The following is a 21,928-nucleotide window of genomic DNA, read 5'->3' on the forward strand; positions in this document are numbered from 1 at the left end:
TGGTATGGAGGAAACCTCCGAGCCAGACAAACTGGTAGAACCCATTGTCTGGGGAGGGAAGAGGGCCATGCACCCTGGGCGCGCATAATCAACCAGAAAGGGTCACCGAGAGGCTCCTAGCGGGGGAGAAACTCCCAGGAACACCTGAATGCTACTTGGTTCTTCCAAAAGCCCCTTAGGTTCAGATGCTAACCCCCCAACCTCACAGTTACTATTTCTAGTTACAGTAAATCAAGAAAGGAATCATCATGTGGATATTGTCTAAAATCTACATTTTTAGAGTGAGTTAAACAGCATTCATTTGGTTGACTTTCTCCAACCATCCCTAGAGGTTCTGGTGTCCTAAAGACATGGCCTAGTGGGTGCCCTCAGGCATAGGTGACTAAGGCCTCGGGAGCCCCACACCTGCCAAGGCGCCCCTGACAACGTCAGCAAGCCCAGACCACCAAGATCATTCTGTGCTGTATAAACTCAACTCAGTTTACTGTTCACTTAGGAATCGAGGCAACACTCGTGAGGATGTCAGAACGGAGTATAGGGGGTGAACCCCAGAAGGCACGGGGGGGCGCCCCACAGACGTATCCGCCTGCGGGGGTGGAAAAGCGTCACCGCCCCCCCCCACGTGGGCAGGGAAAGTGCCGGGGTTCACGAAGCACGGCCACGCCAACCACTTCCCTGGCAGGATCAGGAAACCCACTTCGCAGCACTGAAAACCGAGGCACAACGCAGTCGGCGGCGTAGTCCCAGGAATCTGAAAAGAGCCACCCCATCATTGGGATTGGGCTTTGAAAAGGTGAGTCTCAGAAGGTACAGATTTGGTCCAAATCAACAAATAATTGTGAGGGCCTCCGAACGCGGCAGGAAAAGCACGAAGTGCAGGGTCTGCAGCTGGAGAGCTGGGTGTCGCCCAGCCATGCACCCCCAGCTCCTCCGCTAAGGAAAAGGCCAGCCCCAGCCCACCGTGGACCGGTGGAAGCCTGGGGCGAGGAACTCCAACAGTCTACCAGCAGGAGAGGGCGAGCAGATGTGAAGCATCACTGCTACTTTTCGTGAGGCAAGTGCCAGGCCTGGTTAATAGGAGACACACAGACTGCTGGGGACGGAAGCAAGGGAGGGCGGGCGGGAGGGAGGAATACAGTAAAGTCAGTACACTCGCCCTGAACTTGGCTTTCCCGGGACAAAATTCAGCACAAAATCAGCTGCTGGCTCTGTGGGAACCTGGCTGGCTCTGGAGGACTCTGTGACAGGGGGCTGTCCTATCGTGGCTTTACGGTTCCCTCCGGGGGCACCCTTCACCTACAAGCCAGGCTTTCCCCTGAATGTTGGCCACGCATCAGGCCAGCGTCCAGGACACTGGGGAGACCAGCCGTGCAGAGTCTCAGCAGGAACCGCCCAGGGCACAGGGCCAGCCTGGCCATCGGGTCCCACTGGTGCACAACCCCTTCTCCCTAAACCCCTGGTGCCTGATCTGCTTCTGAATTCAGATTTTGACCTCAGAACGGAAGCACGGAACACACACATATTACCCAACGTCCCCAGAAGCTTCTGGGGCAACATCCATAAAAACACGCTCAAAAATACAGGAAAGCAGAACTCTCGTCTAAGAAGAAATAAATGTAAACCATTAAAACCACATGCTTCAATTCAGATGAGTTGTTTTTTCCTCACCAAGTGATTTCAGAGCAGGCCAAGACTAACGAACAAACGAGTTACCAAAAAACATTTGGTGCTCAGAGCCTTCTGGATTTTGAAATCACAGATAAGGGATATGGGCCGACTTAGCAGCTGCTTGTCCCTTGGGGCTGCTGGATCTCAGGGCACCCGAGACAAAGCCGGTGCTAGGGGTGGCTCCAGCAAACGGGCAAAGCCCCAGCCTGGGCTCCAGGGCACCTGTCTGAGCGCCGGACATGCTTCTGGCCAAGCCGTGTCGCAGCGCACACATCAGCCAGAATGGAAAACCACACGAGTGAGGATGTACGGTGGTGACAGCAGCAGTTTCTCCAGCCTTTTAAGCATCAGATGGTGGTTTCAGGGAGAAGAAGAGTTTAAAAAAAAAAAAAAAAAGGTAAAAAAGCGAGACACCATACCCAGGATGTGGTCCTGAAGAATAAGGTCCATGTCCGGTAAATATGATATTTAAGAAGACAAGGAAATTCACACTTTTAAGAAGACGCTATGGAATCCTATAAATAATCTTACAATGGCTTACGTGTTATGCACCCAGGTTTCTAAATGTCACTTTTCCTAAGGCAGAGTGCATTAATAATTTTCAAGATCCAGCAAAGCAACAACAAAACTTGCAGAATAAGAGATGCAATTATCTCGGTCTCATTTTCTTTCTAAACAGAGCACTCACGTGAGGACAAGGAAGAGAGGGCACAGCTCCCAGAGCCCTAGATGGGACCTGCCCTTGAGGCCCATCCTTCTCCCGCGTGGCTGCGGCGAGCTGGCAGCATCCATCCGTCTCCCGGACCTTCTGTAAAATGAGTGTCATGAACAGTATTTTACTTGCCTCAGAGTCTGCTTGTGAGAATTCAGTGAGGAAAAGATCTGAAGGAGCTTTTAGTACTCTAAAATACTAGAGAGGAGATTGTTTTACATTGGGGTGATGTTTTCGGGTCAGTAAAGGGGATGAAAATAGCGTCAAAATTACTCTTGAAAACTCCCTCAGTCCACGGTGCGCAGCAAATGGGGTTTTGTGTGAAACCGTCCCGTCTCTCCATCCACCCCCCGATGCTGGAACGATGACAGTGGTTGGACTGTGTTTAGAGGCCATGGTGAATAGCAGTCAGGTAAATAAACAAAATAAAATGTACATCCATCCTCCACTCGTTAAGGGGCTTTGCTACGTATGACTGGGCTATCTTCCTGTTGTTAACAACGAAGAAGCGGTTTTGGTAATGCCGAAAAGCTTTTCAGGGTCAGGACATTCTCCCTTGGCCTTTCGTGATGATTTAACGATAGCGTGGCCCTTTCTAAAATTTCACTATGGACTTTTCATTTGACACGCACTTATTAAACATACTCGAGGTGCAAAGCACCTTGCAGAGCAATCGAAGGAAGTGAAACAGAAAGACAATATAGGGTCCCTGCCCTAAAGGAACTCACCAGCTGGTGGGGGAAACAAACACGCAGCTGCCCATAACGCACGATGGGGTGAGCCACGCACCGATCAGAGGTGTGCGTGTCATAACCTGGAAGTGCCGAGGAAAGAGGAAGTAGCTCCGGGTAGACGCGGAAGGTCCGCTGGGAGATGGTCCCGGCGGGGCCCCAGGATGAACTACATCTCAGTGTGGGAACAGGAGGGGGGACGGTTGATAAAGCAGGACTACAGAGCCAAAGCAATTCTCGGCATACCGGAGGAACAATGCACACGGTAGGCAGAGGGATGGGCTAGGACCCCAAATCCAACATCGATGGGATTCCTACCAGGATAGATCAACATTGTTGCAACCCTCAAGACAGCAGGAGGGAACACTCACTACCTGGCACGAACCTCTCCGTTGTAGACCACGCTGCTGGGCCTCTCCCGCTGGCCCTCCAGGTCCTCCCTCTGCTCTTCTGTCCTGTCCTCTGCGCTGGGAGGCTGCTGGGGTTGGGGGTGTTGCAACATGCTCCTTTGCTCTCTGGCTCCCTTTGAGTCTGCCCAGCGGGGCACAGAGCAACAGATGGGAGGGAGGGAGGAGAGTGGGGCCAGGGTGTCGATTCCCCCAGCTTCTTCATAGTTGACAGAATCAAGATTCCAAACCAGACCTGTCCTTCTCCAAAGCCCCTGCTCTGAAACTCGGAAAAAGTGATTTGTTGCTAGACCACAGAGGGTCTTGAAAGAGACGCACATAATCTTTTGTGTTACTTCTCAAGGGCTCATGATTCATTTTGCACACAGGCAGCCTCTGCTTGCTTATTTTTTTTAAACAGTCCTGCAAATGAGATGCTCCAATCAGACAGTCATGTCAGTGGATTGTGCCAAATGTGTAACAGCGATCTCTAAAAAAGAAAGAAACTCAGGAGATATTCCAAGACTCCCGCCCAGATCCTTCCTAGATCATGGGTCCCACATCTGCTGTTTCCTTTCTTAGATTCTTAGCTAGTTGCGAGAGAATGCATGCTATTGGTGATCAGAAGGCATATGTCACGGAATTTCTTTAGCAAACATATGCCCCTCATCATTTTTCTAAACTGCTCTAACATTTTTTCCCACCTCCTCCATTCCTAAGAGAGCTTAGACACTTGTGACCCGGCTCTGCTTGTCAGAGGGGCCTCTGTTGCTATTCAGTGGGCGTACGGGACAGTTCTGAGCCTGAGCCCTGTTTCTAGAACTCTGCACCGCCCTTCTGGAGCCCGGCCTCATACTGACGCTAGCTTGGGGGAAAGAACACACTTTTTATTACAGGGATTCCAGAGATAAGCAGCTTAGACTTTACACAGGCTGAGCAGAGCCGCTGGATCGCATGTGGGTGTGATCAGGTGACACCCAGCAGGGGCTCTGACAGCCTTGAACTTCGAGGTAATTATCCCACTCGTTATGCCCGGCTTTGAACCCTTAGTTAGACATTGTTCAGTTTGGGATTCTAGAACTTCATGGAACAATAGTTTTTAAAAGGGTTCAGCAAGTGAAATAAGCCAGTTACAAAAGGTCAAATCCTGCATGATTCGACTCACATAAGGTCTGTAGGGCAGTCAAACCCACAGCGACAGGAAGTGAATGGGGGGCACCAGGGGCTGGGGGCGGGGCAGGGCAGTCCGGGTTTAAGGGAGTTTCAGTTCTGCAGGATGACAGGTGTTCTGGGGATGGACGGTGGTGACGTGAATGTGCTCAGTGTCACCTGACTTCAGGCTTCACACGGTTAAAATGGTGCGTTTTATGTGATGTGCGTTTCAGCACAATTAAACATTTTGTAAAAGGGTTCTGAGGAAAGCAAGGGAATAACGATAGTGCAAGGGTGCTGGAGAAGCACCGGAAGTACCAGGGCCGCTCACAGGAAGACTGACCAGCGTCACGAAGGCTGGTGACCGCTGTCGCAGGGGCCACTCAGAGAGAATGTTCAAGCTGCCTCGGCAGGCGGTCACCAGCCTGCAATGGCTCGCTCTTCGGGTCAGTGCACAGGTACGGGGGGAGCGCGGTGTGGTCCTCTAGGAGCTGCCGGTCTGGAGGGACATCAAGGTGTGCAGTGATACGCAGACAGCAGGCTCGGGGCACCGGCTGAGCTGGCCTCGGGCAGCTCTCAGCCAGGGAGGCTTCCCAGGGCACAGAGCTGGGTTCCGAAGGACAAGGAGCGGTCAGGTGAAGACGGACGGGAAGGCAGGGGCCCCAGCACGTGCGGATGCACCTCGAGCAGGTGGAGCCTTCAGACGCTGCCAGAAGCAGCCAGGGTGGCAGAACCCAAGGGCGCCTGCGGGGAGAGGAGGCCCCAGGCCAGGGCGGCAGGTGGGAGGCGGTTCCAGACCCAGCCCGTCCTCTGAGCTATGGGCAACTTCTGTGGGACTTTGAGCAACTCAGAGATAAACAGGATTTCTGCCTCAGAAAGTGCTGAAGTGGGGAAGGGAAACGGGTGAAGACGAGGAAATGTGTCTGGAGACCCCACAGTGAGCCAGGGAAAGGCACACAGGTCTGAGCTGGTATTCGGCACGTGGTCCCCCGGAGAAGCAAGACACAGACTGAACCCACTCCCTAAGCCCCCTCCACATCTTCCCCACCTCTGACCCATCACTCGCTCTTCGAGCGTAACTGAGCTCTCAGCATGCTGTGGAGAGCGGAGCTGAGTGCCTGGGTTCAAATCCCAGCTCTGAAAAGCACTGGCCAGGGGACCTTGAGCAAGTCACCCAAAGTTTGGGGCCTCTGCTGACCTCACCAGTCAAAACACAGTTGATAACAGGCATCACCTCAAAGGGGCGCAGTGAGGATTAAGGGGGGTCCCCCTAAAGCACTCAGTCCTGGGCCCCTGCCCCTGCTTGCTGAGAGCACCGCCCCCTTCCCTCTCCTCCCCTGCAGCCCACACAGTACAACAGGCCCTGAGTGGGGACCCAGAGACGAGGAGGCCCTGGCCCTACCTCAGAAAGCTCCAATCTGGAAATGACAACTCTGGTGAGAGTGCTATCATTCGGTACAGGATGCAGTATGGACACGTATTTTTATAAAATTAAATTATATCAGCTCAGAACAGGGCCATTTTCACGGAAGGCGAAGATATCACGCATGGAGCCAGATTTCAGTCTTTGAGGGCACTGGAGTGTGGGCAGTCCTGCTTAATTACTTTCTAAAGGACTAATTTGGGGGAGCCGTGCTAACAGATCATTATTAGATCTCCCATACGGTCCCCGAGGAGCGGTCTCCACGACTCACACGCAGAACGGTTTGGCATGGCGAGGGACTCCGTAACAGACGAAGTCTCGTCACTCCGCTCTCCTCCTAAGGATTTTCGGCTCTTTTCGGCACTCTCATCGGGGCTAACATGTGTAACGATGCTCCAGCCTAAGCCAGCCTAAGTCCACCCAACTGTTTCTCGACTGGAGCATACTTCCCTAAGAATGGTAAAATTCTTGTTACATAAAACAACTTTTTGGGGGGCTGATTTAACAGCCAAATCTCTTTTAATGTTCAAAACGCTGGTTTTGCCAAGAACTACCTCATTGTGTCAATTACTTTGGCTGAAAATGATGTGTTTTAAGCCTGTTGAACCACCAAGTGCTTTTTGCAAATGTTCCTCCTTATTGATTCGAGAGCCAGCGTCCAGCTCGAGGTGCTCTGTGATGTTTGTGCAGGTGAGGCCAGGCTCCTCGCCGTCACGCAGTCACCTGCTTCTGGCTTTTCCCAGTGAGGTCCCCTCACCTACGATGCCTTCTCTTCTGAATGCCTGAGTGCGCTGGGTCTTTGATGAGGGCAAGAGTTAAATGTCACGCGAGGTATGCAGGTATGCGCACGCACGTGACATGTGTACCTGCGTGCATCCCGTGTAGCTATACACACATGTGAGGTGTAACATACAAATACACACGTTATTTCAAGCATACGGAGACGCGGCTCGAGCGCTTTCTCCAAGCACGACTCAGCGTACGATGGCATGTGAGCCATTTCGCTGGGTTGTGTGTGTGAGGAGGCGCTCTGGGATAAAGAAGGTGGTTCCTGATCCCACTCCGCCGGTGTTCAGCAGGAGACCCATGAGGTACCAGGCATTGCTGATGCGTGGACACTGAGACGATCACCAGGAGACTCTGCCCGCAAGGTGGTGACAGCCCAATGAGAGATGTGCAACTAAGCCGCAGTGACAGGCCTCTGGGGTAATCGTGGTAACAGAGATTTATGCGAGATAACCCCATGGCCACCGGGGAAAGCCCTCACTAGCCTCAGGCAGGTGGGAGCCAGGAGGAGCCGGCCGCAGGCTAAGCCAGCAGCCCCCTCTAAGATGCCTTGAGTGCCCAAGGTGGGGGGGGGAGCACTAAAGACTTTCAATCAGGAGCCTGTTATGATCAGATCTGTCTTCCAGAAAGAGTGTTCCAAAAACGTCAAATTTCTTCTTAGGTGAGCTCATCTGTGCCACAGCTTCAGCTGCAATACTCTGATGGCTCTCGAACTTTTACACCTAACAGACATCTCCCCGGCTCCAGACCCCACAGCCCACAGCCCGCTCGGCTCTTCAACTGGCATGTTCCACAGTCCGTCACACCCACAAGCCACACCGGAACCATCATCTGCCTGCCCAGCCTTCTGGCTCCTTCTCTCCCTGCAAATGGCACTCAGTCAGATGAGCCAGAAGCCTGGGTGTCATCCCTGGCTCCCTCCTCTCCCTGCCCCTTGATGATGATGCAAGTCCTGGTGAGGTGGGCCCTCAGCAGCCCTCAAGTAGAAATCACCACCACTGTCCCCTGACTTCACACAATGGACTCCCGCCTCCACCCTCCCCTCCCCTCTCCTGCTAGCCTACCCTCCACATTGCAGGGGGTGCCCTCTTTAAAAATCCCGGAGAATGTGGCCACCTCACTCCCTTCCTCAAAATCCTCTGCCACATTCTCTCTGCTCCTCAGAATAAGATCAAACTCCTTAATGTGGCCAAGAAGCCCCATGGGACCCCCCCCCTTCCGCCCCAGCTTCATTTCAAGCCACTCTGCTCCTGCCTCGTTCCCCATGAGAGCTTTCCATTTCCAAAAGTGCTTCCACCCTCCACTTGCTCTTCGCCGTCCCTGGTCTGGACTGCTCTTCTCCCCGCACCTGCCCATTCCCCACCCCCTCGCAGCGTCCGACTTGCACTCATCCTGGAAAGAAACCCAATACACATCCCTCGAGTCCAGCACCCTGCAACACTCTACACTGTCCTTGTATTTGTGAGTTCCGTCCTCCCCGGGCTCACCAAGTCACTCATCATGAAGGAAGCGCTGAATGTCTAGCTCCCGACAAGCAGCGCGGGCTTCCCGAAGGCAAGGGCCCCGTTGGCCATGTGTGTCCTTGGAACCAGCCCCCCCATCAGTGTAATAATGAGCACGGTGGATACCCTAGCTGTTTAATAAAAAAGGAGCACACTGAAGGAGGCTGAGACTGGAGGAAGAAAGACTAGTCTGGGGCTTCCATTTTAAACACAAACGAAAACCCAGCTGAGAAGTGATGAGCGTTTGAACTCAGCAGAAGGGATGGGTTATCAGATACTCAGGGAGCAGAATCCATGGGGCGGATTGGGACGGGAGGATGGGGCACAGAAAAGTCTATGATGATTCTTAGGGAAATCTGGGGTAGTTTATTACTCCCAGAGAGTTCAGATCTCTTCCAGAAAGCTGGCAGAATAAATCCTGCATTTTAAGACACGACTAAGTATGTTGCAAAAATGTGGTTTTCCACACCAAGAGTATTTTCCAATAAAGATACAGCTTTAGAGGAAACAAAATTGGAACTAACTCCTCATTTAAAAATTAGTACTTTAAAGAAGGATAAACTCTTTTAAACAGCTATTTCTTTATAGCAAACCAAAGAGGATGCGCCCCTGTTTCTGCTCACGCCCCAGGACACCGCCAGGCCTGGACTGCATCAAACATACGCTACAACCAGCGGAATAGTAAATGTGTGTGTCCACCTGCTAGTGAGAAAATCACCGACTTCTTGGGGGAGGAGCTGTATTGATAAATAGTTACACAGCTTTCAGAGTTGACAGCATAGTTTTTTTGATTACTCATGTTTCTGCTGGCATTTAAAACATTTTGTTATTAGAAATCCTCTATTAATAAGCTAGGATTTTAAAGAGGAATAAAAACATTTTTCCTGAAAGAGATTTTTAGTAGCACAAAATACCATTGATTTCAAGTCCCTACTAATAAAAGCAACGCTTTCATGGAGAATTTTCAAAGCCACTGTGATTCAGTTTTTCACGCTACTAGTTTTGTGGCCTGAACAGACTGTAACACTAGAAACAAAGATGCTATTTCTCGTTCCTTATCTACCGTCCACTCAACTGAAGTGTTTATTTCTTTTTTTTTTTTTAAGATTTTATTTATTTATTCGACAGAGATAGAGACAGCCAGCGAGAGAGGGAACACAAGCAGGGAGAGTGGGAGAGGAAGAAGCAGGCTCATAGCAGAGGAGCCCGATGTGGGGCTCGATCCCAGAACGCCGGGATCACGCCCTGAGCCGAAGGCAGACGCTTAACCGCTGTGCCACCCAGGTGCCCCTGAAGTGTTTATTTCTTAACAGAATATACGAAAAGGCTTCACTGTCTCAGAAATTAACAATAACCAACTACTGGTTACTTTTTGAACACAGTTTCGTGAATTTTCCACCAAAATGCTTGGGTTTGTTTATAATGTCATAAATGCTTGTGGTTTGGCTATAAACTAAATTCCTTGCCGGGTGGAGTACCAAGGGTACTAAGAAGAAATTCTCACTTAGCATGGGTGCTTGCTTTGCACTTTCCATGAGAGCATTCTCTCTTGATTTTGCTATCACAGAAAGCCCAAGTCAGTGCCCGGTCACCACACGGCAACGCAGAAGAGGTAGGAGAAGACTTCATAGTTTTGAGTTCAGATGATTTCCTCACAAGAATGCCTTGATCCTGTCGTACACCCAACTACGTGCCAACTTGAAAAGTCTATCATGATCCTAGTTAGGAGAACGTCGTCGGTATTATAGATGCCAAAAGATGCTCAAGATTTTAGATAAATAATTCTTAATTTTCAAAATTTAAATCCCTAGAAATTAAAAAGATTCTCCATTTCAAAACTAGAAAAAATAAATAGCAGCTCGAAAGATTATTATAGTGATTTCAAAACGTGACTGGGAGTAGCAGGTACCATAGACTTGACCTGCCATGGTTATTAAAAGTAACACCTGCAGGAGAAGAAGATCAGGGACGAACGGGTACTTAAACTATGTATAGGCTTTAGAAGGACTTCGGTAGTCTCTCATGACACCTTCCAAAGAAAGATGGAGAAAAGGTTGCTATCCAGAATCATAACCCTTTAAGATGACGACCAATTTCCACATTACGATAATGCTAAAGTATTTTATATGAGCACCAGGATTATTTACAGCATCACGACCCAGATTACAATTGTGTTGTAACGTGACAGGGTTCTGGCTGCTGGAAGAAATTCCCCCTCAAAAGAGAAAGGTAAAAGTAAGAAAAGTAAGGTCTTATCCATTATACATATAAAACAGATAAGAATTTTAAGTGAAAATCAGTAAAGAGGTAACAATGTGAAATGATAAGCAAAAGGGCTAATATCATCTTAGGCTACATTATAAGAAGTATAAACTTTAGCATATGGGAGGTGAAGTATCCTGCTCTATTCTGCTCTGTTTAAAAACCATGTCTGGAATACCACATTCAGTTGTGTCCAATTTTAAAAGGCATATAGACAAAAGAAAACACATGCAGATCAGGCAATCCAAAACGATTAAGAGCCTAAAATTGTATCGTATAAGGAATTTTTTTTTCAAAGGTAATGTTTAGCTAGAAGAAGACTTCAGAAAGAGCTATCATAATTGTTTTCAAACATGTGACAACCTAGCGTATGGAAAAGAGGTTCAACCTATTCTTTGTGGACCCAAGAGGCAGAACTCGGGCCAAATTTTGAGTGCACACGGAACCGACAGTCTGAAACGTCACACAGAAGGAATGGCTTGCAGGGAGAGACAGTGAGTTTCCAGCCCCTTGGAACTGCTCAGGCAGGGGCTGAATAACGTTTGGAGCATCCTCCCATACACCCGAGATTTCAAGCCCTGGAGGGATGGGTGGCCTGGCTCAGTGGCAGGCGAGGAGGGCCAGTGTGCTGTGCTCTTTCTACTTCAGCTGAAGGAGCTCCATGTTCATCCGCCTTACATTTGGGTTCCTGGGTAAGCGGTACTTTGAAGAAACAGCTCAAAGGCTCAAGAAAGGAAACCACAAGATGAAATTTCTGTTAGGTCCCCTCAAACACCTTCTAACCTACGGCATCTGAGCAACGGTGTGTGCGGGATCCTTCCGGTGAGCTGCAATTGATGAAAAGTATCCAAAGTGACTCACAGAAATGAAACAGCAACATTTTACACTGCACTCTCACTTCTCTCCCTCTTTGATCCAGCTCAACTCCCTGTTCTTCCATCCACGGGTGTAATGTAAAAAGAGGCTGATATTGAGATTTCAAAAAATTCAGATTGGTTCCTCAAAAAGATTAAAAGCCAGAGTTACCATATGACCCAGCAATTCCACTCCTAGGTATCTACCCAAGAAAGATGAAAACACAGGTCTACACAAAAAATTGTACATGAATGTTCATAGGATCATTATTCAGAACAGTCAAACAGTGGAAAAAATCCAAACGCTCACCAACAGGAGAACGGGTACGTGAAATGCAGTGTATCCATACAATGGAACATGAAATGCGGTGTATCCATACAATGGAACATGAAATGCGGTGTATCCATACAATGGAATATCAATTGGTCATAAAAAGGAGCAAAGTACTGACAAGTGCTACAACTTTGGGCAAAGTATAAAACATGACGCTAAATGAAAGAAGCCCAGTGCAAAAGGTCAAATATTAGGATGATTCCACTTACATTAAACCATCCAGAATCGATAGAAACAGAAAGCAGGTTAGTCCTCCTCACGGTCTAGAGCAGAGGGCAGAGGGCAGAGGGAGAAGAGAAGCAGACTCCCTGCTGAGCGCAGAGCCTGCCCAGGGGCTCTCCATCCAACAGCCCTGAGATCATGACCTGAGCTGAAATCAAGAGTCAGACGCGTAACTGACTGCGCTACCCCAGGCACCCCATCCCCAAATCTCTTTGAGCCTCAGTTTTCTCACATGCAATACGATTTACCTCAAAGGGAGGCTTTGAAGAAATATGGAGTAAAGAATGGTAAGCATTTCCCAAATCATGAATTGGCTTATAAATGATAACTTTTCTTCACTTTTCAACTATGGTGGTTTTTCTTGGAGCAATAAAAGAAGTTTGTGGTTTCTCGCTCTTTGACCAGAGTTCTAAATACTTTGGAGAAAAAATGCTGCATGAGTTTTCTCCTAAAGGAGAGCGCCAGTATCTGAAAGATGATAATGAAGTCTTCTGGCGGTGAGGCTTGACACCGCCTGACTTTACACTTAGGGTCCACTGCAAATTAGGTAGGAGACAGAGCAAGGGAAAAAAAGGACGAGAGGAAGACCAAGAGTTCATTCATTTGAACAAAGTTTTCTCTTCCTTCTCGTTTAGATATTTGCTTCCATCTTTATCTCCCCGTGAGGACGCTGATTTTGACAGTCATCCAGCGAATAAGTATGGGTTGTATTTGCTGAAGCTAATATTGAACTATGACTTTTTAGCTCCTGTCATTATCTGAAGCATGAGCCTTCATCAACATATGAAAATGGAGGAGTTCATATATTATGCTGTTGTAGTCTGGGCCATTGTCATGTAAATCTCTAATTTAAAAAGAAAAAATTTTCTCAGTGCAGCTAATGAAATACCCACATGTTTAATTTCATTCTTAGTAAAACGTGTTTCTGTGATCCGCTGTTTTAATGGAATCATCATAGTAATTAGCTAAATTGTATTCATTTATACTTTTACTTAATGGCAGCCTCTTAAAATGAATAATTTCACATCAAAACATCTGTTGCTTGAGACATCATTAGTTAACGCCCATTCTGTCCCATAAACTACTCTTGCTGTAAAGTTTATTCATATGGTAACCAAAACATAATAAAAACAGAGCTAAGAACTTTCTGAGAAAAGAAATTCAACAGCTATGATTCATTCAGTTGTGTTTTGAAGTGATCTTACAGTTTGATTCTGGCTATTTTAAAGTGATTTTTCTTAAACTGTTGCCCATACAACATATAACAGCTGGCCGTTACCTTCTTCTAGACATCATTGCCAGGAAGATACTTCACCAATATCTCTAAACTAGCAATTAACAAGAAAAGGCAGAAAACCAAAACACTCATGAACAGACGTGTAGGTCAACTTCACGACTGAACTATTTAGGAATGATATGACCGGGCCCCCAAACAACTGCTCAAATAAAAATATCTAGGCTTATTTCCATAACCTAAATCAAACTGTCAACATATATGCCCACATATTAATTTTTAAAATCCTTCATGCCTGGGATTCATTTAATATAATTTTTCAGCCACATGCCTTTCACAACTAACACAAGGGGAATTCTACCATCAACACGTAGGAGGCTGTACTACCTTTACACCAAAAATAGTAATTCAAATAGGATTGACTGCAAGTCATTTAAGGAAACCATTCAAAATTTAATTGGGAACTCTTTTCACTGTATTGGAGAACAAAACGCTCCGGTGACCCTAAACTGTAAGGGATCCCAGTGGTCCATAGAGAACCAAATACATTCTATCTGCCTTCAACACCTTCAGAGGACCAAAAACACAGGGGCTTTGCTCTGGGAAACTGCTGTTCCATATGGAGAGTCAAAACTTTCTCTCATTCCACTGAAGAGAGCATTACTAAGTTAATGAAGGCCTGCACGTGATTAACATGAAAATCATTCACTGCTAAAACTATCAGAAAAACTCTTCCATGAAAAAGACAATGATCAATTCCACCCGAAATTAAAATATCATTATAGAGGAAGAATCGACACACTCAGTAATCTTTATTGCTACAGCGAATACCTCCTATTTGCAAACAGGTGTCGAAGAGCTAGAAAAGTTCCCCTAAATCACAATTACAACTGCAAAATAAATTGCTCAAGTTGTCAATGCATCTAGAATTCCAAATTATTCTGATGGCACTACAGGCAAATTCTATAAAATACATTGTTTCTTCCTTAACAAACTTCTGGGACCCTCGGATAAAGCAATAAATCCAACGTAGAAAAAAAAAACTGGTTAACTTTTGTGCATGAATTATCATACATCATGTTCTCATAAAATATGCTGTGTGATGTGAAAATCATTTTCAACCCTGCTAGTGAGACTAAAATCTCTCAAAAGCACGTAGGATTCTACATTTTGTAAAAGATGCCATACTACCAGTTATTATTGTCTCCTTCCTGTAAAAAAACAAAAAAACAAAATCTACCATCCCATAAACAGAATAGTGCAAGCACTTTCCAGCCAGGTTCACTCCGCCTGTGCACTGCGTTGCACGGGGGTGATTTCACCAAAGTAGCAGTGAACGGCTCCTGAGGGTCCAGCTGCCACAGCACCGCGCACATCTCCACGGAGTGAACACTACTAAGTGATTTGTTTTCCGAGTTCCTCCCGCAGAGCCTTGCAGGCGGACCCGAGTTGGGCAGCGGGCGAGCAACACGTCCCCGCGCCCGCGGCGGCCCGGCCTCCCCACGCGCCTCCCGGACGGGTGCGCTCGCTCCGCGGGTCCCCGGCACCGGCCGCCCGCGCGCACCGGCGGGCCGGGCGCGGACGCGGACGCGGACGCGGGGTCGGGAGGGCGCGGGGCGCAGGCAGCGGGGGCGAGCCAGGCGCGGCCCGCGGGCCTGCACAATGCGCCCGCGGCGGCGGGAACCGCGCGCCGCCGCCGCAACTTTGCGCGGCCTCCCAGCCCCGGCCTCGCCCGGCGGCCCGGCCCGCCGCCGCGGCCCCCGCCCTCCCGGCCGCCGCCCCTCACCGTTGCAGAACTGGAGCAGCGAGGACGTGTCGTACAGGCTGCTGTAGCTCGAGAAGCCGTCCTCCATGCTGAGGCCGCCGGGCCGCGCCCGCTCCCCCGGCCCGGCCGCGCCGCCGCCGCTCACCCCCACACTGAGCCGAGCCGAGCCGCGGCCGGCGCTGGCGCTGGGGCCGGCCCTGCTGTGGCGGCGGCCGCGGCCGGTTACCATGGCAACCCCGGGCCCTCCGCCGCCGTCGCCGCCGCTGCGCGGGCCCGACGCCGGCACTGCCCGCGCTGCCCGCCAGGGGGCGGCCTCGACGGGGGCGGCGGGGCGGGGCCGGTGGCCGGGAGCCGGGGGCGCGGCCGGCCCGCCGGGTCCCGGCGCGTCGGGGGCCTGCGGGGGCGCCGCCGCCGGGCCCCGCCTCCTCTCGCGGCCGGGGCGCCCCCAGGAGGGCGGGACGCGGGGGGCGCGGGACAAAGGGAGCGGCGGGGCGGGCGCGAAGGGAGCGGGGCGCCGCCCCGGCCGGGGGAGCCCTCCCCTGCGGGCGCCGAGGCTCACGCTCCCCGGAGGCCCGGTCCCTGCGCCCGCGCCGCCAGCGGCTCCAGGACCAAACATGGACAGCGCGCGAGCCCATTTCGGCCGCGTTTCCCCCTCGGAGCAGCTCCACTTTTGGCCACGTCCTCCGACCGCGGCGCGCCCCTCTCCCCACACGTCCTCCGCCGCGGCGAGGCCCTGCCCCAAGGGAGGATTAGCACCGGGTGGTGACTGCGCTCGGCCGCCTGCTCAAGGGCGCAGAGGGATGCGGCCTCCCACTTCAAACGGAGGCCGCGGCTCATCCACGTCGGGCCGCAGAGTCTGGGCGGCCTGGGAAGGAGCGACAACATCTGCTCCGCTCCTTCCCCTCTGATCAGCCCCTGCGGTACAGATTTGTCACATTACACACTTGTTAACTGGTTCCTGGGGCCGGGGAGAGCTGTGTGCATTCTGTCTCAGGAAGACACCGCGTTCTGACGAAATTCCATAGCAGGAGAGACACCCAGACCCAGCATTCTGCAACTTTTCCGACACACACACGCACACACGCTGCATTAATGACTGGAGTTCACCACGCTCCGCCTGAAAGCCCGGTGCTGGGAAATGGAGACAAGAATATATGCGCCGGGTGATCCTTTGGCCGGGTGCGGAAGAGACTGCCAACATTTGTGCTCCTCGCCACACAACAGTGACAACTCACTTCCGCCTTAGGACAACACGTGATTCACGTTACATGTTCTAATTCACTTACATGTCTGAATGGTTTCAAGTTGTAGGTATTCCCCTGTAGGGGTTGACCACCCTGTAGGTGAGATGAGTAAAGACGGGCCTCTTTACTGTGTGGGCCTCACTGGGCACAGGGCCCCAGCTCTGTCACTGCAAGTAGCGTGTTTGGCCTGTGGCTTAGCCACAACTGGCCCTGGATGCTGTAGGAAGAAGGGAGGTCGAAGGCCTTCCCCCTGACCTAGTCAGGGAGACCAAGCACAGAGGACAAGAAGGATTGTTAACAAGGAAAATGCATGGGGGACCGTGAAGGGCTGCGGGGGTCGGTTGGAATGTGCCCTAGAGCTTGAAGGACGGTGGGAAGGACAGCATTAGTGATCCTGGGTCTGCTGACAGGCCAAAGGGCTGCTCTGAGAGGAGGGAACAGCTTGTATTGCAGACAGGTGGGAAATGAGATTGCATGGGGGGGGGGGGGGGAGCCAGGTAGGAGAGGCCCCGAGGGCCAGCAGAGGAGCCTGAACAGAGCTGGTGGCAGACGGAGGAGGGAGGTGAGAGGCTTACACACAAGCAAGTGGCTGTTGGAGCTGCATTAGAGAGAGGAGTCTGTGTGTTGACTGGACAGCAGGGACCAGGGCCGGGAGCTGGAGTGGCCCAGGGCGGGTGGAGGGCTCACGGTCAGAGGGATGAGCCAGAGGGACCTCGCTATAGGACGGACAGCTAGAGAGGCAGGAAAGCCAAGAGAGGACAGCAAGCATCCTACTAGAAATGCTCAGAGCAATTGGGGACTGGAGAGGGTGTGCCACTGAAAGAATGGGATTTGGGTAGAGGTTGTTAATGAACTTTCTAAAGGTGAGGACAGTGTTGGGCAGAGCCTTGGGACAGGAGGAGAGAAATTCCAAAGGAGTGTCAGGAAAGAGAGGCAGGAAACCCGCATAGGATATTGTCTCATTAAACTAGGAGCACAGGAAGTTGCAGAGGGGTGGGCATTTTTGCAGGATTCTCTGTAGGACTGGTCAAGAAAGACGAAGCTGGGCAAAGGTCCTTCCATCTGGTGGCAGAGGGCTTGCCAGGTGGCCTGGAGCATCTTGGTGAGCAGGGGGGACAGGAGCCGGGCTGCTGGGTGTCAAAAGGAGAGCACACGTGGATGCACATTTGAGAACTTCGGCAGGCGAAGGAAATGAGGGCCAACTATAGAGGGCAGGGGAGGCAGAAGGGTCACACAAAGCCAGCCCTGCCACTGCCCAGTACAGGTGGACCCTCGGCATCTGTAGAGCAAGTAGCAGGTGCTATAGAGAAGGGGCTTTCCAAGGGCAAGACTGCACGCGGGTACACTTTGATCTCTGCCCTTGTCCGTCTTCTCACTTCCCACCTTCTCCCCTTCAAAGCCAGTCCTGATGCTACCTCTACTCCACTTTGCAGTTTTATGCATTAGAATACAGCAGATAATTGGAATAAAAAGCTGACTGCGGCATTCTTCAAATTGGAAAGGAAATGATAATTATGAATAAATGATTAAAAGATGGCTCTTCTTAAGAACGTTAATATTCTTGATTTATCGTGTTCAAGGTATGCTATTGGACCACAGCTAAGAAGAGTTAAGAACAAAGGAAATTCAGAAGTGGGGCAGGAGAGAAATTGAGCTGGAGATTTTTGCAGAAGATTTTACTTTTGCTAAGAGCAAAATTGCAAATAACAATGAAGAACTCAGTCCACGTGCTTTTGAGATGATAAAGATCATTATTACACTCTTAACCTAGAATACTTAAAGGCTATGTTTTTCCCACAATGGCAAAAACTCACTCTTAAAAAAGCAAAATTTAGTATAATTACAAGGATAGGCATGTTAAGTCAATTAGGTATAATCTACACCACATTGAAAAAGATCCATGGGGGAAGTCCAAGAAAAATCTCTGAACACTTAATTAATGATGTGTGATTTTTGCGCCCAAACATTTTAACAGATTGTATTCCATGTCATTTTGAGATAATTTCTGGCCCAAGACCAAGAACTGTTGTCACTGTGATAAGTGATGTACTCTCGAGGACAATACAACCATAGCATTCAGTGGCATTAATAGAAGCATATTGTACAGCTTGTGAGAAAGAGAAAGAAAAATGGGAGCTCAGTAGCCTTCATTCGTAGAAAAGTAATTTTTAAAATTACCCGGAAATGTAGCTTGTGTATCTATTGTTTAATTCAACATTTCTCCAAAAATAGTTTACACGGTACCAGGCACCGTGCTTGGGGCTGGGAAGACAGCCACAGAACCCAGTACTTTGCAAACTGCAGGTGGCTGGGTGTAGTCGATTTAAAGAGTCGTATGTGCACTTTAAAGAATGAAGCAGAAAATTCTACTTCTGGGTATATACCCAAAGGAACTGAAAACAAGGTCTTGAAGAGATATCTGCACACCCATGTTCATAGCAGCATTATTCACAAGAGCCAAAGTGTGGAAACACCCCAAGTGTCCATCAACAGACGAATGGATAAACCAGATGTGATGTGTACATGGAATGGAATATTACTCGGTGTTAAAAAGGAAGTCCGGGGTGCCTGCGTGGCTCAGTCGGTTAAGTGTCCAACTCCTGATTTCTTGGTTTCTGTTCAGGGTCGTGAGATGGAGCCCCATATCTGGCTCAGTGTGGAGTTTGCTTGGGATTCTCTCCCTTTGCCTGCCCCCCCACCGCGCGTGTGTGTGCTCTCTCTCAAATAAAGAAAGAAAGAAGATCTTTTTAAAGAAAATAAGATAAAAAGAAAGGACATTCTGGCCTCTGCTACAATGTGATGAACCTTGAGGACCTTAGGCTAAGTAAAGGAAGCCAGTCACAAAAAGTCCAATACTGTGTGATGGCACGTCCATGAGGTCCCAAGAGGAGTCAAGTTCACAGAGACAGAAGTAGAATGGTGGGCGCCAGGGGCTGAGGGGGACGGGACATGCGTGTTTAACGGGGACAGAGATTCAGTTTGGAATGATGAGAAAGTTCTGGAGATGGATGGTGGTGCGGGTTGTATCACAGGGTTATTATACTTACTGCCACCGAACTGTGTGCTTAAAAGTTAAAACGGCAAATTTTATGCATATTTTAAGACCAATTAAAAATGAACCAGAATAGGAAATAGTGGAATACATTGAATTTACTAAGACCAAGAGTTTTTACGCAACACATTGGTTTTTACTTGAAATGCATGCTGGGTCGTGGTGCAAAAATGTTACTCCCTCTAGGCCTCGAAGTCCAGGAGACGTTCAGGCAGGTAATAACGAATCGTGATAAGTGCTAAGAAACAGAAGCAGAAGGAAGGGTTTCAGATTATTCCAGAGAGCGTGAACACTGGTCTGAGGGTAAAGGAGGAAATCAGAACAGGGGAAGCTGCTCTGCCAGGTCAGGACCCAGGACCAGCTGAGGAACCGAGAAGGTCACCCAGGCAGGAAGAGTGGCCTGCTCACATGCGGGTTCTGACTATATTCTAAGAGCAAAGGAAAGTTGCCCTTAGGTTAGTGTGGGTTAAACTGTGTTGGCCCCAGATTCATATGTTGAAGTACTAACCTCTAGCACCTCGGAACATGACCTTTGGAGTCAGGGTCTTCATAGAGGTAATGAAGTTAAAATGAGGTCGTTAGGGTGGGACCGATGTCCACATATGAAGAAGGGATTAGGACACACAGACACACAGAGGGAAGATCGTGTGATGACAGAGGGAAAAGACAGCCATCTACAAACCGAGGAGGGAGGCCTGGGGCAGACCCTTCCCTCGTGGCCCTCAGAAGGAGGCGACCAAGCCTTCACCTTGACTTTGACTTCCAGCCTCCAGAACAATGTGACAATCTATTTCTGCTGCTTAGGCCCCCGCCCCCACCCCCCAGTGTGTAGAACTTGGTTACCGCCGCCCTGGCAAACCAACATAGTTAATATAGAAACCCAAAGTCAAGAATGGGCTAGTCCAGGGGCGCCTGGGGGGCTCAGTCGTTAAGTGTCTGCCTTCGGCTCAGGGCATGATCCCAGAGTCCTGGGATTGAGCCCCGCATCAGGCTCCCTGCTCCGCTGGGAGCCTGCTTCTTCCTCTCCCACTCCCCCTGCTTTTGTTCCCTCTCTTGCCGGCTGTCTCTCTCTCTGTCAAATAAATAAATAAAATCTTAAAAAAAAAAAAAAAAGAATGGGCTATTCCATAGATCCAGGACAGCATTCATTACTGACATTAAAATACAAAATACACTTCCTATGGTAGGATTGTCACTCCATAAAACAAGAGATAATCAGAGATTCCTAGCGTCAGTAAAGAACGTTAAACTCCGTGGTCTCCCACCTGCCCGCCAATACACCTGTACTTCTCTACAACGTCCCTGACAAATGGTCCCTCGGCCATTTCAAAATTGAAGAGCTTGAATTATTGAAAAGATGGCTGTTATTTTTATCCCAAATCTCCTTCCCCAAAGCATCCTTTACAGATCCCACTTTTGTCCGAGCGATTTCATCTCCCTTGTCCTGGTTGCAGGCTGTCTGTTCCGAGGCTCTGCCATCACAGCCTGTGTCCTGTTCTCCCAGCTCTGTTTTGTGACTCCAGGGTTAACTGGCCCAGAGAGGGGTTAATGATGGCATTTCATTCTCTGCTGCCTACCCCATTAAGTGCAAATATCTTGGCGCAGACTTCAAGTGTGTCTGTGCTCCTGAGGCAAATGCTGTCTTTGGCATCTGACACGCTCCCGCCGCACCACGCTATCGGCAGCGCCCGTTCAAGACTCTCAGTCATGCCATGCACTTGAACGCTCTGGACCTCTGCCCATGCCCCAGCCCTGAGCGCCTGCCTTCCCCACCCGGCGGCAGAGGAGCCGAGCGATCCTGTCCACTACACTTCCAGCATCTGCTGGTACTTTACTGTATCCCTTATGTGAAGTGGCCTTGCCTTGTAGGAACTTGTGTGTCCATCTCTCCCGGGAGGTTAGATGCCCCAAACACCCCTCATGCTGGACGTAGTCGGCACTGAGTACACGCTGAGTGAATGAATGGAATGAATGAATGAACCCGCTGGACAAAATCAGTTGCTTAGGACACACCATAGGCTTTCAAATGCTTTGAAGAGAGCGTTCCTGCTCTCCGTCCGTGGCTTCCCTGGCCATCCCATGACATAGTTTCTCAACCCCTCGTCTGAAGAGATGCCCACCTCACTCAGCTGAGCTCTTTTCTCCTGAATCCCTGCACCCAGAACGGAATACAATCACGTCAGAGGACAGACCTGTGTGGCCTTTCCCTTTAACAACTTGGATATTATAATTCTCTTAATGCGACTGAAGTTCCTATTGATTTTTTTTTCTTTTCGAGCAGTGGGTTCATGTTGAACTTCCGGTCAATTACAAACCTAGCAGTCTTTTCAAATGAACTGCTGTTGGGTCTTCTCCATCCTGTATTGAACTAATCGATCCAGAAAAAAAAAAAAAAATCTAAACACAATTTATCTTTACCCCTGTTAAATGCCATGTTGTTGGTTTCAACCCATCCTCTTAGCCAACCCAAATCTTTAAACTCTGAAATCTGGCGTCTAACGCATCAGCATTCTGATGACAGGGAGTGTGCGGGAACCAACCCTTTACTGTGGGTCCCCCCCTTGTAACTGACAAACACGTCCGTCCCTCCGCAGCACTAGA

The 21,928-nt window shown here is 49.7% G+C and overlaps 1 protein-coding gene across 8 annotated transcripts in view; it reads right to left on the reverse strand.

The window, feature by feature from the left end:
* EML1 (EMAP like 1) overlaps nt 1-21,928 on the reverse strand; it is a 177,042-nt gene that overhangs the window by 111,464 nt on the left and 43,650 nt on the right. For 2 of the 8 annotated variants that reach the window (XM_048219873.2, XM_048219872.2), the window contains exon 1: nt 15,053-15,291. The exons of 4 other annotated variants lie outside the window; for them this stretch is intronic. In XM_048219873.2, the coding sequence (XP_048075830.2) occupies nt 15,053-15,260 (208 nt within the window). In that variant the 5' untranslated portion in view covers nt 15,261-15,291. Of the gene's footprint in view, nt 1-2,356; nt 2,957-3,496; nt 3,733-15,052; nt 15,292-21,928 lie in introns of those variants that run through there. 2 more of the 8 variants (XM_048219874.2, XM_057318479.1) reach the window with 2 other exon arrangements.

The sequence above is a fragment of the Ursus arctos genome, unplaced genomic scaffold (assembly GCF_023065955.2).
Source record: "Ursus arctos isolate Adak ecotype North America unplaced genomic scaffold, UrsArc2.0 scaffold_25, whole genome shotgun sequence".
Classification (NCBI taxonomy): Eukaryota; Metazoa; Chordata; class Mammalia; order Carnivora; family Ursidae; genus Ursus; species Ursus arctos.